At 44.4% G+C, this 14,923-nt stretch overlaps 1 protein-coding gene across 2 annotated transcripts; it reads right to left on the bottom strand.

The window, feature by feature from the left end:
- Positions 1 to 9,090: 9,090 nt before the first annotated feature.
- On the bottom strand, positions 9,091 to 14,500 carry LOC149980298 (ecto-ADP-ribosyltransferase 5-like). Of its 2 annotated transcripts, XM_090187921.1 has the most exons (3): positions 14,400 to 14,493; positions 13,079 to 13,186; positions 9,091 to 12,912 (listed from the first exon to the last, which is right to left on the bottom strand). In XM_090187921.1, exons 2-3 carry the CDS (start codon positions 13,184 to 13,186, stop codon positions 12,043 to 12,045), a joined length of 978 nt encoding a protein of 325 aa, XP_090044047.1. In that variant the 5' UTR covers positions 14,400 to 14,493; the 3' UTR covers positions 9,091 to 12,042. The 2 variants fall into 2 exon arrangements, with proteins under 2 accessions (XP_090044047.1, XP_090044048.1); XM_090187922.1 differs by lacking the exon at positions 13,079 to 13,186 and having other exon boundaries at positions 14,400 to 14,500.
- Positions 14,501 to 14,923: the final 423 nt, after the last annotated feature.

Genomic DNA, 14,923 nt, shown 5'->3' with positions numbered 1-14,923 from the left:
AGGCATCACTGCAGTACGTGGTTCAAAAACAGGCTGCATCACATATGGCCGTGATCGGGAGTCCCATAGGGCGGCGCACAATTGGCACAGCGTCGTCCGGGTTGGGTTTGGCTGGGGTAGGCCGTCATTGTAAATAAGAATTTATTCTTAACTGACTTGCCTAGTTAAATAAAGGTAAAATAAAAAATAATAATTTGGCCCTGATATTAATGGCCAGTGGAAATTGATACAGAAAAAGTGTTACCAAATGAAATCACACAGAGATTACAATGTTTACTGTCTTTTTTGCACATTTCACAATGATTTTGCACTAGGCCCTATATCTGATACCACCACTCTTGTTGTAACATCTTATCAGACTATAATGATATGATAGTTGAACTTACCAGACTGGAGCACGATAGAGGTAGTTTTGTATTGTTCAGCTTCACTGTTTTGCAGACTGTCTGATAAGATCTACTTAAACCTGGTCAGATTTCTGACTTTACAAGCAGACATGACCACAAACCATGTTCCCACACTGAAGCACCAAGATAACACGTGCACAAAGTCATGCAGATCTTCATGTCTGCACACGTACACATGCATGAGGATGTACACAGCTCTACTTTGGTTCACCACAGGGCCATTTGAAACTAAAAGTGATGCTGCTGAGAAAGAGTTAACGTTCCCCCTTCCTGTCTTTCTCACACTCTTCTCAACCCCAAGTCAAACACCTCAATGTGTGCTCAGTCAGTTGTCATGGTCACCGTCTCTGAGGTTGTGTGACAGGGAATGACGTCACTGGATGAGTTCTACCTACTTCACAACAACAGGTTTTATTTAAAAATGTTGTGGCAGAACCAAGTATCATAATTTTAATAGAATAAAATAGAAAATCTTAATTGTCAATTAAAATATGTTGTAAAATATATCATATTTGGTATATGTGGAACAGTGGAGGCTGCTGAAGGGAGTACCATGTGTTTGATGTATTTGAATCCCTTCCCCTGATTCCGCTCCAGTCATTACTACAAGCCCGTTCTCCCCAACTAAGGTGCCACCAACCTCCTGTGATATGGAAGGATACCAGTCATCAGTCAGTCACCAAGGGGGACTTCACTCATGACTTCTGACTGCTGTTTAGATCTTTCCTAGCCTGAGTCCCAGATCTGTTTGTACTGTCTTGCTAACTTGAGGTGTCATAAAAAAGATTCACCCCCTCTGCAATGTAATTTTTTTTTCACATAACCTTCCCCTTGTCCTGTCCAAAAATGTGCAGACACTCCCTACTATTAAAATGTACTCAGAAAAATGTATTACGACGATTAATAACAATACATGTAGCAAACCTGTGCTTATAAACGTGGATATCAACTTTACCACAGTCGATGCCACGCAGGGCTAACGGGCCAGAAGGTTGAGGGTTCGCCGACCACAACAGACGAGCCAGCTCTCTCTGCCTGTTTTATTACACTATGATAAGAGCCGGCTTCAGATAATGATGATATAAGATATATGCAACACATTTTCCACCAATCAATAAGCAACGCATAACTGCATACCGATTACTGACTTTGAGTGCTTATCTCCATAATTAACCCTCCCTACTCAGTATTAAAGTCTTGGCTTGACAATCTCCCAATGTATTTACATTTTTTGGTGTAATGGAATGGCCGATGTGCAGTTTGGATGCTGGAATTATATTAGAGGGGAGTGGATGAGCGTGTGCAGGTAGCCTATAGGAGACTTTTAAAGTAGCAGCTGTAAAAATACAGCCAGACTGGCCTGCTGCTGCTCCTTTCAAGAATCAGTCAGAGTAGACCCACAACTGATCCAAATGCAATGAAACATTCAAATAACAGGGCTTATTATTACATTTTTACTGCAGTCTACAGCCTAGAGTAGAACAATAAAGCAATTATTCATTGGTTTTTGGTCTCGTAGGCTAGTGTAGGTAGGAATATTGTATTGTCCCTAAGCAAGATCAATAGGGGAGCTGCATGGGTCTTCACTGTTCTTTCATGCGCAATGATGCACCTGTTCTCTCCAGTGCCTGTCAGCAATTCCTATTTGTTGTTGTGGATTTATACTAAGCATTGATGCAGCTTTGAATGCTTTTATGTGTGGTATGATTTCTAGTTTGCCTACAGCAGATCTGGACAAATGATCCACCTACCACTATTGCCACTATGAATGGTGGATAGAGGGCAGGATAGACAGTTGACTGGTAGACTATATTGACCTGTGGTATAGTAAGCTTGTGGAAAAGCATAGTGCATAAGACAAGTACCATTCACCTTGATAGCAGAAGTGCATGCAAGCAGATGAGGACATGTGGTTATATACCGTAGTGTTAGGTTCAAATTTTTCAGAGTAAATAACTCACGATTAACCAAGTTTAATTCTTCCCAAAGGGTTGTTACAGCTGTAATTCAGATAAAAAACATTTCACACAAGCACTGATATTTAACCCTTTCTCCTAGGTTGAGTCTTCTCCTCCAAAACTGAACATCCAGACAGAACCTTAGTTATATCTGTTCTTCCTCACTTCATCTGACCTGACCTCTACCCCAAAGTGCTCACTCCTTCCCAACTCAAGGCTGTCAGGGTGATTGATACCAGACTGTGTCTCCTCTCCTCCCAGAGTATCCTTGATGGCTAACAATAACATATCCTGACAATGTAAACGTTATACATTACCCTCTCTCCCGTAGTAACATTGTTAGTTTCCAAGTTTTGCACGAATCCAACTGTAGAATACATTATATAGTAAAACCTGCCAAATGGTTAATGTAAATCAGGGAAGAACGTGCCCCTGTGCCCGGCAAACCCCGCACTACCCTCCCAAATGCAAAAAAAAGTTTGACAACCCACCCCTATTTTGGACAATTTCTAACTGTTCCTAACAGGTATCTTTTGTGATCTTTCCCCCCTCAGAAACCCCCTGCTAACAAGTTTGAGGCCCCCTTGAAGGTGTGAGACAGACAGTCATCAGGTTGAGTTTGGTGTAAACCACAACACACAAATAACCTAACAAAGATAAGATAAATGTCATTTAGTTACCAATATGTAACTTTGCATGTGCCATTGCTGTAAAATACATTCATTATCATGTCCATCTCCTATATAAAAAACATTGTTTTATGTTAGTGTCAAAGCAACCATTTAGTTTCAAAGTGGATAGACAGTATGTTGTATGATTGTTCACTGTGGTCTCTATTAGTCAACACAGGTTTTGACAGGTTTTATTTAAAAATGTTGCTGAAAGGGTTCTTGCTAACTGAGCCCCACGCCCTCTCTCCTCCCACCCCTGTAATAACATTGGTGTTACGTTCTGACCTTAGTTCCTTTGTTTTGTCTTTGTTTTAGTATAGTCAGCGCGTGAGTTGGGGTGGGTAGTCTATGTTTGTTTTTCTATGTTGGTTTTTGAGTTTGGCCTGGTATGGTTCTCAATCAGAGGCATGTGTCTTTAGTTGTCTCTGATTCAGAATCATACTTAGGTAGCCTTTATCCACCTGTGTTTCGTGGGTGTTTATTTCCAGTCTTTGTGTCTGCAAAAGACAGAACTGTTTCGGATGTTTCTTTGTTGTTTGTTATTCAGTGTTGAGTTTTTTCATTAAATAAGGTGAACACTTACCACGCTGCGCTTTGGTCCTCACCTTCTTCCCACGACAGCCGTTACAGAATCACCCACCAAAAAAGGACCAAGCAGCGTGGTATCGGGCAGCAGCGATCTCAGGACTCCTGGACATGGGAGGACGTTTTGGACGGCAAGGGTTGCTACACATGGGAGGAGATCCTGGCTGGAAGGGATCGCCTCCAATGGGAACAGATGGAGGCAGCCAGGAGAACGGAGGCAGTAGGTAATGGGAGCCAGCGCTTCGAGGGAACACGGCTGGCAAGGAAGCCCGAGAGGCAGCCCCAAAAATTGATTGGGCGGAGGCACACGGGGAGTGTGGCTAAGTCAGGTAGGAGACCTGAGCCAACTCCCCGTGCTTACCGTGGAGAGAGAGGGACCGGGCAGGCACCGTGTTATGCCGTGAGGCGCACGGTGTCCCCGGTGCGCAGGCATAGCCCGGGGCGTTATAGCGCAGCGCCTCGTATCGACCGGGCTAGGTTGGGCATCGAGGCAGGTGCCATGATTCCGGCTCAGGGCTTCTCGTCTCCAGTGCGTCTCCTCGGGCCGGGGTACATGGCACCAGCCTTACGCATGGTGTCCCAGGTTCGCCAGCACAGCCCAGTGTGGGCTATTCCATAACGCTGCACTGGCCTGGCTACGGGGAGCATTCAACCAGGTAAGGTTGGGCAGGCTCGGTGCTCGAGACCTCCAGTGCGCCTTCGCGGTCCGGTCTATCCGGTGCCACATCCACGCACTCTCCCTCCGGTGGCAGCCCCCACCACCAGGCTGTCTCTCCGTCTCCTCACTACAGGTGCTTCCGCCTGTCCAGCACTGACAGAGCCTTCTTCCTGCCCAGCACTGCCAGAGTCTCCCATCTGTCCTGAGCTGCCAGAGTCTCCCATCTGTGCTGAGGTGCCAGAGTCTCCTGTCTGTCCTGAGGTGCCAGAGTCTCCCGTCTGTCCCGAGCTGCCAGAGTCTCCTGTCTGTCCTGAGCTGCCAGAGTCTCCCGTCTGTCCTGAGCTGCCAGAGTCTCCCGTAAATCCTGAGCTGCCAGAGCCGCCAGTCTGTCCTGAGCTGCCAGAGCCGCCAGTCTGCCCTGAGCTGCCAGAGCCGGCAGTCTGTCCTGAGCTGCCAGAGCCGCCAGTCTGCACTGAGCTGCCAGAGCCGTCAGTCGGCCAGGAGCTGCCAGAGCCGTCAGTCAGCCAGGAGAGCTGCCGAAGTCTCCCGTCCGTCCGGTGCTGCCGGAATCTCCCGTCCATTCGGGACCCGTGGCTTGGGTCTCCAGTCTGAGGTCGGCGGCAAGGGGCGCCAAATTAAAGAGTCCACGGAGGCGGGTAGATAGGCGAAGAAGGACTATGGTGGAGTGGGGTCCACGCCTCCACCGCGGACAGACATCCACCCAGACCCTCCCCTATAGGTTTAGGTTTTGCGGCCGGAGTCCGCACCTTTGGGGGGGTACTGTCACGTTCTGACCTTAGTTCCTTTGTTTTTTCCAGGTTTTTGTGGTCGGTCCACACAATGAATGGATGTTCCACCCTTTCCAGCCAGTACCTCCATTCCACCAAACACCATCTTCTCTGCGAGAAACTCCCGATTCCCCACATCGTAGATCCTCCCTGTGGCGTTGAGGCGGTGGGAGAAGAAGGCGCAGGGATTCATCTTAAGGTCCAGGGAAGGACGTTGGGTCAGGACAGCCCCCACTTTGACATCCGAAGCATTGGCCTCCACCACGAACTGAAGGGAAGAGTCAGGATGAACCAAGGTAGGAGCAGTGGTGAAGTGGTGTTTGAGGTCCTAGGATGCTCGGTCAGCAGCAAAGAACCACGTGAATGGAACCTTGGTAGAGGTGAATGCAGACAGGATGGAAGACAGGGTGCTGTAACCCCGGATAAAGCGGCGATAAAAGTTGACATACCTCAGGAAACATTGTAGCTGCATGCTGGATGTAGGCTGAGGCCAATCCACCACTGCTCTCACAATGCCGGGATCCATCTGGACACTCCCAGCAGAGATGATGTAACCCAGATAGTGGAGCGATGGAACTCGCACTTCTTCACCTTCACAAACAGCTGCTTCTCCAGAAGGCGTTGAAGAACCAGCCAGATGTGGAGTACGTGTTTTCAGGGGGGAGCGGGAGAAGACGAGGATGTCATTAATGTAGACGAAGGCAAACTGGTTCAACATGTCGCGGAGAACATCATTTACCAGAGCCTGTAACATAGCAAGGGTGTTGGTGAGGCCAAAAGGCATGACCAGATACTCGTAGTGGCCACTGGTCATATAAATTCTGCAGAAATGTAGGTCTCCATAGCCTTGCTTTCAGGTCCCGACAGAGAGTACAAACATCCATGGGGTGGCATGGTGCTAGGGAGGCCAATCCCGCAGTCGTAGGATCAGTGCGGCTGAAGCAAAGTGGCCCGGGTCTTGCTGAACACCTCCCTGAAGGTCATGGTACTCCGTGTGGATGGCGGAGAGTTTCGGGGCAACTTCCGGGCCCCAGGAAGACGTCCCGGTGCAGGTTGTTCTGACTTCAGACAATGGACATAGCAGAACAGACTCCAGCCCATGATGGCACCCATAGACCAGTTGATGAGAGATTGTGTCGCCGGAGCCAGGAGATTCCCAAAACCACGGGAATCTGAGGAGACTTGATGAGCAGAAATTGAATAGTCTAACTGTGATTCCCTGACACCCGTAGGTTGATGGGAGTGGTATTATGAGTGACCCGGCCTATGGGCTGGTTTCCCTATAGCAGAATGGGATGAAATAGGGTTGCGAGCAAAGGAGGCAGAAAGGTTCTCCGTATAGCCCACCAGAGTACTCACTCCTACCGGTGAGCCTGCTCTTTTTAAAGGACAAGAGGTTACAAAATGACTAAGTGTCCCGCAATACATACAACTCTTCGTGTTGATCCTGTATTGCCTTTCCACTGGCATCCCAGCTTTGCCTAGTTACATAGGCTCGGGAAGCAGTGCTCAGCCATCTTCGGCGACTCTCGGGGGAGGTCAGGAAGCCTCGGATTCTCTCGGCAACAGGAGGGTTGGGGACTTCCGGGATTACTCTGAGGCCAGGTGGAATCCCTGGACGTGCGAGCAAAATCGGCCATCGATGCAGATGGTCATCGCGATGAGGGAGGCGCAATCCGTAGGTAACTCCCGACCAGCAAGCTCGTCCTTGACCTCCTGCAGGAACATATCGAAAAGCGCTTCCTGGTTCCAAAAACTCTCCTCTGCCAACTTGCAGAAATCCACAGCATAGTCTGCCACACTGCGGGAGTCCTGACGAATCTGGATTAGCTTCCAGGCAGCTTCTCTCCCGGAGAATTGGGCATCAAGAACCTTCTTCACCTTTCCCACGAACCCATAGAAACTAACGCATATGGCCGGTTGTTGTTCCCATACAGCAGTAGCCCAAGTGAGAGCCCTCTTGGACATCAGTGTGAAGAGTTAGGCTATCTTGGAGCAATCTGAGGGGAAGGAGGAGGGATGAAGCTCAAAGACGAGGGCCCACTGAGCAAGAAACGCCCGACGGTGCTCGGCTCTCCATTGAAGCGTTCCAGGTAGAGGTAAGCGGGACTCCAGAGAAGGTGGAGTGACCGATGACACGGCGCAGCTAGCAGCTGAGTTACTGAGGGGCTGTGGGGTTACCACAGTGGTAGGCTGCCTCCCAGACAAACTGCAGAATTGCTCCAGCAAAATGTCCAAGGCCCGGTCATGGAGTTCAGCCAACGTTTGGACTCCCTCCATAAGGCCACGAAGCAATTCCTTGTGCGTAACGATGGTGGCTCCTTGGGAGGAGATGGCATTGCACAGCTGGCCCGAGTCTGCTGGGTCAGTCATGGCCATTTCGTACCATCACGTTTCAAGGTAAGACCCAGATGCAGACAACGTTGAATTAACAATTGTTTAATAATCCATTAGGGGCAGGCAAAAGACAGGTCAAGGACAAGGAGGGGTCAATAATCCAGATTGGTAGGGCAAAGGTACTGGACGGCAGGCAGACTCAGGGTAGGCAGAAAAGGTCAAACCCAGAAAACTAGAGAACAGGGACAATCAAGAGACAGGAATAGAGGGGTAAACGCTGTTAGGCTTGACAAAACAAAACAAACTGTTTACAGACAAACAGAGATCACAGGTATAAATACACAGGGGATAATGGGGGAGATGGGCGACACCTGGAGGGGAGTGTACACAATCACGAAGACAGGTGAAACCGATCAGGGTGTGACACAGATCTTCATGATTGCACACATACATGATAATGTACAGTACACCTTGGTTCACTACAGGGCCACTAAAAGTCATGCTGCTGAGATAGTTAACATTCCACCTTTCTGTCTTCCTCACACACAAGTTAACCACTGCACCTAATGCCAGTTGTCATAGTCACTGGCAAGTTGTGTCACTGGATGAGTTCCAGACATTTCTCAGTAACATGTTTTTTTTTCCAATTTTGTGGCAGAATCATGTATTCTGCATTGAATAAAACACAGTAAAATTAAACATCTTAATTGTTGCTTTTTTTCCTGAGCTTTCGTATATCTCCTAGATATAGGGCAGACACTTGAAAACGTTTTTACTGTATTTTTTGCCATTTATGAATGTGTTATTCAATGTGTTTCTGTGGACTACAGTAATCCAAATTCAGTATTTTATCAATACATTTCTTTACATTTTTTTCATACATAAAATTCCATATCAAATAGCTAAAGGACCGATTGTTATGACCATCTTCAAACGACTGCAATATGTTAGCTTAGTGACAGTTGTCAAAGCAACAGTTTAGTGTCAAAGCGGATAGACGGTAGGTTGTATGATTGTTCACTGCGTCCCTGTGACTTCTGTTGTCTCTGTTAGTGAATACATGGCTGCTGAAAGGATTCTTGATAACTGAGCCCCGCCCCCTCTCTCCTTCCACCCTGTCATAACATTGGCCATGTTCCAGGCTGACTACATTGCAAACAGAACTCACAACTTCTGGATAGGTGTTTAACATCTCAGTTAACCACATCATATGGTATAGCAATCTGATGAGCATTGGTTGCAACTCAATTGCAATATAGTCGGCCTGGAACGAGACAGCTCTCTCCTCGTTGTAGTTGATAGATTGAGCTGTACTGAGCTCTGACTTCACAGATACAGGAAACTACTAACCCTGCTACTGTTCTCCCTCCCATCTCACTCTGACCTCACAGACACAGGAAACTACTAACCCTGCTACTGTTCTCCCTCCTATCTCACTCTGACCTCACAGACACAGGAAACTACTAACCCTGCTACTGCTCTCCCTCCATCACTTTGATTTCAAAACCATAAATGTCAGTTATTTCTACAAATATGTTTTTAACTTTTAATCTTTGGTTAAAACTAAATATATTTGTAGCCACTTCTAATTATACCTGAGAACAAACATATTTTCTTCAAGTGAAATGAAATTGATATCTTTATAGCAGATGTACAGGAAGTGGATAAATAGGACAGGAGATGTCATATTGCTCAATGCTTTTCTTTATTGGTTTTAACAAAAGCTGCAATGCACATGACAACAAATGCCAATTCCCTGGCAGAGGAAATATTAACAATATAACAAACAATGTGGGTATCATTTATAACAGGACAGATGACTAGTCGGAGAAGAAGGCAGATATTTTACATGTTTTTCTGTTAGTTTATTTGCATTGTCTGTATGTGTGTGTGTGTGTGTGTGTGTGTGTGTAATTGATGCAAATGTGCCAGTCTGGTCGTTTCCGAGGAGAGGGTTGTGAGGTACTGCACCAAGTAAGTAACCCTGGTCCTGTAGTGCTGCAGGCACTTCATGTTTTTCATTTAACCTGGAAGACCAGGTGTTGAATTTAGGCAATCACTGAACTGATCAGTTAGCTAAGTAGCTCAGTGTGGTCTGTAGTTGCAACAAAATCCTGCAGTACCTGCAGCACTACAGAAAGAGTGTTGTCTGCCAATCATCCCTTTGGCTGGTGGAGTTAAATACTGCCCTCTTCTGGCTGCTGTGCAGAATGAACCGTGTCTTTTAACTAAAGGCCTCTGGGTACATTAGTGTGTGTTTGGTTTTCAGTGGTCCTAATCTGGCACACCTGATTCAGTCTACTAATCATCAAATTGTTGACTAATTGATGCAGGTGTGCCTGTCTGGTGAACCCAGAGGAGAGTGTTGGGAAGTACTGCACCTTGTAGGCAACCGTGGTCCTGGAGGGGCCCAGGCAAATCATGTTTTAAATTTAACCTACCTGGATGACCAGTTGTGTTGAATTTAGGCAATCACTGAACTGATCCCTACTGTGTGAGACTGGATTTGAATAACCCTAGTCTGAGCTTTCTCTGTCAATCAGGCCTTTAGCTGGTTAAGTGAAATGCTTTCCTCTTCTGGTAACTGTGAAGAATGCTCCATGTCACTGCAGCTTACCTAAACTGAAGGATCTGTCAACCATCTATTTAAAATGTTTATTTCCACACAATCCAACTTCTAAATAAGTGTTGCCCATTAACAGGTGTGAGACAATCATATGAATATTGATCATCAGATCAATTAAAAAAAGGTCAATGACTAAAATATATCCTTGATTGTTGTACTATTTGATGTTAATTGTCAACCTGCCTCTTAGGCAAACCACTTAGACCATGTCTGACATCTCTCTTGACTACAACTGACTAAAACTACTGTGTTCTGATCATACTACACACTATTTAGAATAGAGCCTGGTGAGCCTGCTGGATCTCTTACATTAATATTACGCTACATGGTTATCTGTCTGGTTATTACTACGCTATTTACAATGTACAGTCTAGTTAAAATGTATACAATAAGCAACAAATATTAACATACTAGGTTCACCCATACTGAGAATGTGTCTTCTACAGTCTATTCACTTATCTTATTATCAGCTGATTATCATCTGGGTCTGAAGTGACAATTCTCTTCCTCAATAGAATGTGGTGAAGAACACTAAATTAAAAACTGAAATTATTATGACGTCCTGGCATTGAAAGCATACTCAATATTAGAAATGTCACATATTATAAAACATTGTATTTTCTCATATCCATCAGCTTACTAGTTAGTATGGGGAGTTGGACTTGGCCCGTGTGTTTAGTCTTATGGTAGAATCACATACCAGACAGAAGCCCACATATAGTTATTTCTCTCTATTAACCTATGGCCTATATTGTTCTTATATGTTATCAATGTGTGTTGGTTGTGTTTGAGTCTCTCAAACCAGTTTTTCCAGGTGAACAACGTACTTAATGAAACCGACAGAATATCCCTCCCATGAAAAGGCTAGCATGATATTTAGGTTTGATACTATAGCTGCATCAATCATCTTTGTTTTGTCTCCTCCCACTCATCTGAGAGGCGTACGGCCAGTGACCTCACAGACAGAAAACGACTAACCCTTCTCAGTGCTCTCTCACCCAACCCTCTCACTCAGCCTCAGAGAGCCCTCCAAGTTTTATTTTCTCCTCACTCTTGTTATTCTTACAACCCGTTACGAACTGACCTTAGGTTCAATTGAGTCAGTTTGTCTGATATAATACATTACAGATTAGACATGATGGGACACATGCAATCCTGTCAAGACTTGCATAGTGTGAAAGGTAATACAACTGTAGGATTTTGTAAACCATGTAATGTGAAGCAAGCTTTAAAGCCAGTACTGACGTGTCATTTCTTTGTACAGCCATTAGGCATGACAGTCAAGAACATAAGGTGATTTTAAGGATTTTGAAAATGGTGTAATGTGAAAAAAGCTTTATCATGTTAACCACAATGTCACTCAGATGTGATGATAGTGGCTGGTTCTCTTTGGCTTCATCTCGGCAACTCAGAACCAATTATTACATGAGCACTGGCCTCTAAACAGTTACTAGTGTTGGTTGTGGGGGGTTGAGATGTTGGACTAGTGGTGGAACCAGGGACGATCATCTTTGGTAGCCCTCCCCCTCTCTCTGCAAGTCGCGTGCAACGTATGGCCGAAAAATCCCTCCCCTTCCAAAACTCAAAAGCTGCCAGGTGTACTGTAGGTAGCCGCGGTCACGGTGTACATGCCAGCAAAGGTCAAGAAAATATTACACGTGACCAAGACATGTAATCTCAACCATTTCAAAACAGTAGCAGTAAAAAAAAATATGCAACCGAGCAATCAATGCAGGTTAATACAAGCATTAACAGGGGTTGCATTCCAGGTCGAATACATTGCAGACAATGCATTGCATCAACCAATGGTTGTGTGCCACATCATCGACTGCGCAGTCGGGCATCAGATTGCTAAATGATGTGGTTAGTTGATATGTTAAAGACCTATACAGGTGTGAGATTAGGCATGCGTCTGCAATGTAGCTGACCTGGAACACAGCCAGAATCTCTACACTGTGAAGCTGGGGCAGCTGTCAGATCAGGCTACTTCTCATTGTTAGAGGTGGTAATGATCAGTAATATACAGTAGTTATCAACATAGTATAGAGTATTATGTAGCCTGTATCTGATGCTCTGATGATGTTTGATTCTCCTCCACTCAAAATCAATTTGCAATTCAGATCAGTGTCTGTTCCCTTGCTCTTTAGTGTGTAGATGACTTCACACAACAGGTTATTCACTGGTGACTTTGTCTGGATTTTGGTGACTTCAAAAATCTCATATGGAGGAATTAAAACTTGTCTCTCTTCAGGAAAGGCTGAGTAAGAAGTTAGCTCAGCACCAAAGCAAGTGTGGACCTCAAAGCAAGACACATTCCCAAAGTTGGTTAAGTCGGATCTTAAAGAGCTTGAGGCGAAGGTGCCGAAACGGATCTCGTGGTTGAGAACACTCTGATCAAACTTCTTGTTGGTTCTGTGAAAGGTTTCCTTACATGTCTCTTGTCTTTCTCTAAGAATCTGAATGGCGTCAGTCAGGTAGAAATGCAGTGCATGGTACTTGAATGATGATGTCATATATGCAGAATGGCCCTCTTGAACTGCTTTGTTAAAGTCCAGGTACATTGATTTGGAATTTGATCCTGGTATGTTTTTTGTATACAAATAGATCGCAATAGAATGCTCTGTATTCAAACTGTCTCCATGTGGTATAGCGTGTGGTTTTGCTGTGTTCCAGGATGTATTGAATTGAGGATTAGTGTTTAACTCATTGTAGAGGTACATGTTTTCAACCGCCCGTAACATTAAATCTCTGCACCCATCATATTTGTCATCAACAGAAGAACGGACCATGTCTAGAGGTAGAATCTCTTGCATCCCTCCATCTTGAATCCCTCCATCTTGCATCCCTCCATCTTGAATCCCTCCATTCTCAGTTTCTCCATCCTGTAACAGTGACATTATTTAGACACGTTTCCATTCGTAAGACTTATGGCAAACTGTACTAAAGTTTGGAAACGCTGATCTGATGTAGGGGCAAACAATGACAATTTAATATGTAATCATTAAAAAAAAATTAAAAAATAAATACAAAAAAAGTCAAATATCTCACCTTTGAATGGGGAATGCCAAAGATTAAAGCTAAGATTACCATCAAAACAAGTAGAAAAATAACAGAAAAGACGATTGTCTTCTTTTTGTGTATGTTATTGATTTCCATCTAGTGACGTTGAAGAAGGAAGTAAAAGGTTACAGTTAGTTTCAACAAGAAACCAGTGCTGTGTTCGAATACTCATACTTACATACTGTATACTACATACTTAATGAGTACATACTACATACTATAATTTCATTTTAGTATACTGTAAACGAACGGTATCCTTTCAGTAGAGTGTACTAGAGCTTTGCCTGTCTAGCGCTTTGCCTGCTGTTGCTATGCAACTTCTTGCTAGCTTGTTAGCATAGCTAACAAATGACTAGCTAGACATCTTACAACTTCATTAACAATGTCCAATGAGAACGCACAATGACTATACCACTTAACTAACCTAAGAATGACCTGAATAGTAAAGTCAGTAAATGTTGGGTAGTTAGTTAGATAGCATATAGTTAATGTGGTTTGATGTATTAGTAGCCAACTAACGTTAGGTAGCCAGCTAACATTCCGGTACATACAAGCAACTGCTGCGATGATATGCTATGCTATGGGTTCGTAAGGCTAGCGTACCTAACAAATTGTCACCCAACATAATGTGTAACGTCATTTATTTGAAAAGTCATTACATTATTACATTGCTGAACATTTTCTTAAAATATGTCATAATTACTTAAAGCAATGCATTGGTGTCTGCTCTCATCGGACGGCATATTTTTGCCATTTTCTACAAATCTGAAAATGTTGTGAAGCCACGCCCATTTTCTGAAGAATTGCATTATGAGCCCCAAAAGCACAGAAATGGTGTCCACTGCTTGTTATACTTCCTATTTTGACTAATGTAGTACGACATCCGGGACTTGTGGCATACTAACTATATCCATACTATGACCAATAAGCAGACTACATACTCAATTTCCGTCACAAATAGTACGGTTAGTGTGGTTAGTATGAGTATTCCAACACAGCTCAGGTCCTACTGTGCCTGTTCCTGAGGCATTCATATTGAGAGGTACAATTGGAAGACCTTGAAATTAAATCAAATGTAAATGTGACATTTGTAATATCTGCCATCAAATGTATTTGTGCTCTCTGTTCTCGCTAGTAAGTCACTTTTAATTATCACTCACAAGTTAGTGTTATACTGTACTCTGTGAGAGAGCAAAGTTACCACTATGATCATTCATAAATCATTCATTTTTAGTGTATTTTGCTTGTGAAATAATCTGTAGAGAACTGGATGTACAGGCGTTGACAGAAAGAAATGTTCCATTCCTACCTGTTAGTTCAGTTCTGGTCACTCAATGTTATGGAATCCTTTTTTGTGAGGCCAAGTTATGAGCAAAAGCTCTTAATCTTCTTCTTTCGTGTTTTCCATTGTTATGTCGATACGCACAACAGTTTTTTTTGTGGAACCACCCATGTATGACGCAGCACTGGTTTTTCTGGTCCTTGGTGACTTTAGCCCTGAGGACACCTTGCATTGCAGTTCTAGCACAGGTGAAATGGGAAACACTGTGTGTCACAAGGGATAAAAAAGGGGTAACACTGTGTGTCACAAGGGATAAAAAAGGGGTAACACTGTGTGTCACAAGGGATAAAAAAGGGGTAACACTGTGTGTCACAACGGATAAAAAAGGGGAAACACTGTGTGTCACAAGGGATAAAAAAGGGGAAACACTGTGTGTCACAAGGGATAAAAAAAAGGGGAAACACTGTGTGTCACAAGGGGTAAAAAAGGGGAAACACTGTGTGTCACAAGGGGTAAAAACCTGAATCATCCTGTGGGGGCTTCCACACAAT

Source organism: Oncorhynchus mykiss, chromosome 10 (genome assembly GCF_057628025.1).
Source record: "Oncorhynchus mykiss isolate SJ-2025 chromosome 10, ASM5762802v1, whole genome shotgun sequence".
Classification (NCBI taxonomy): domain Eukaryota; kingdom Metazoa; phylum Chordata; class Actinopteri; order Salmoniformes; family Salmonidae; genus Oncorhynchus; species Oncorhynchus mykiss.
Note: the sequence above shows the minus strand (reverse complement) of the source record. Positions and strands in the feature narration are given on the sequence as shown.

What these genes read in the sequence shown, in the direction of transcription:
- LOC149980298 (XM_090187921.1), bottom strand. Translation starts at nt 13,186, where the DNA reads ATGGAAATCAATAACATACACAAAAAGAAGACAATCGTCTTTTCTGTT. An exon ending in TTGGCATTCCCCATTCAAAG is followed by an intron (nt 12,913 to 13,078) that starts GTGAGATATTTG and finishes TCACTGTTACAG; the next exon opens with GATGGAGAAACTGAGAATGG.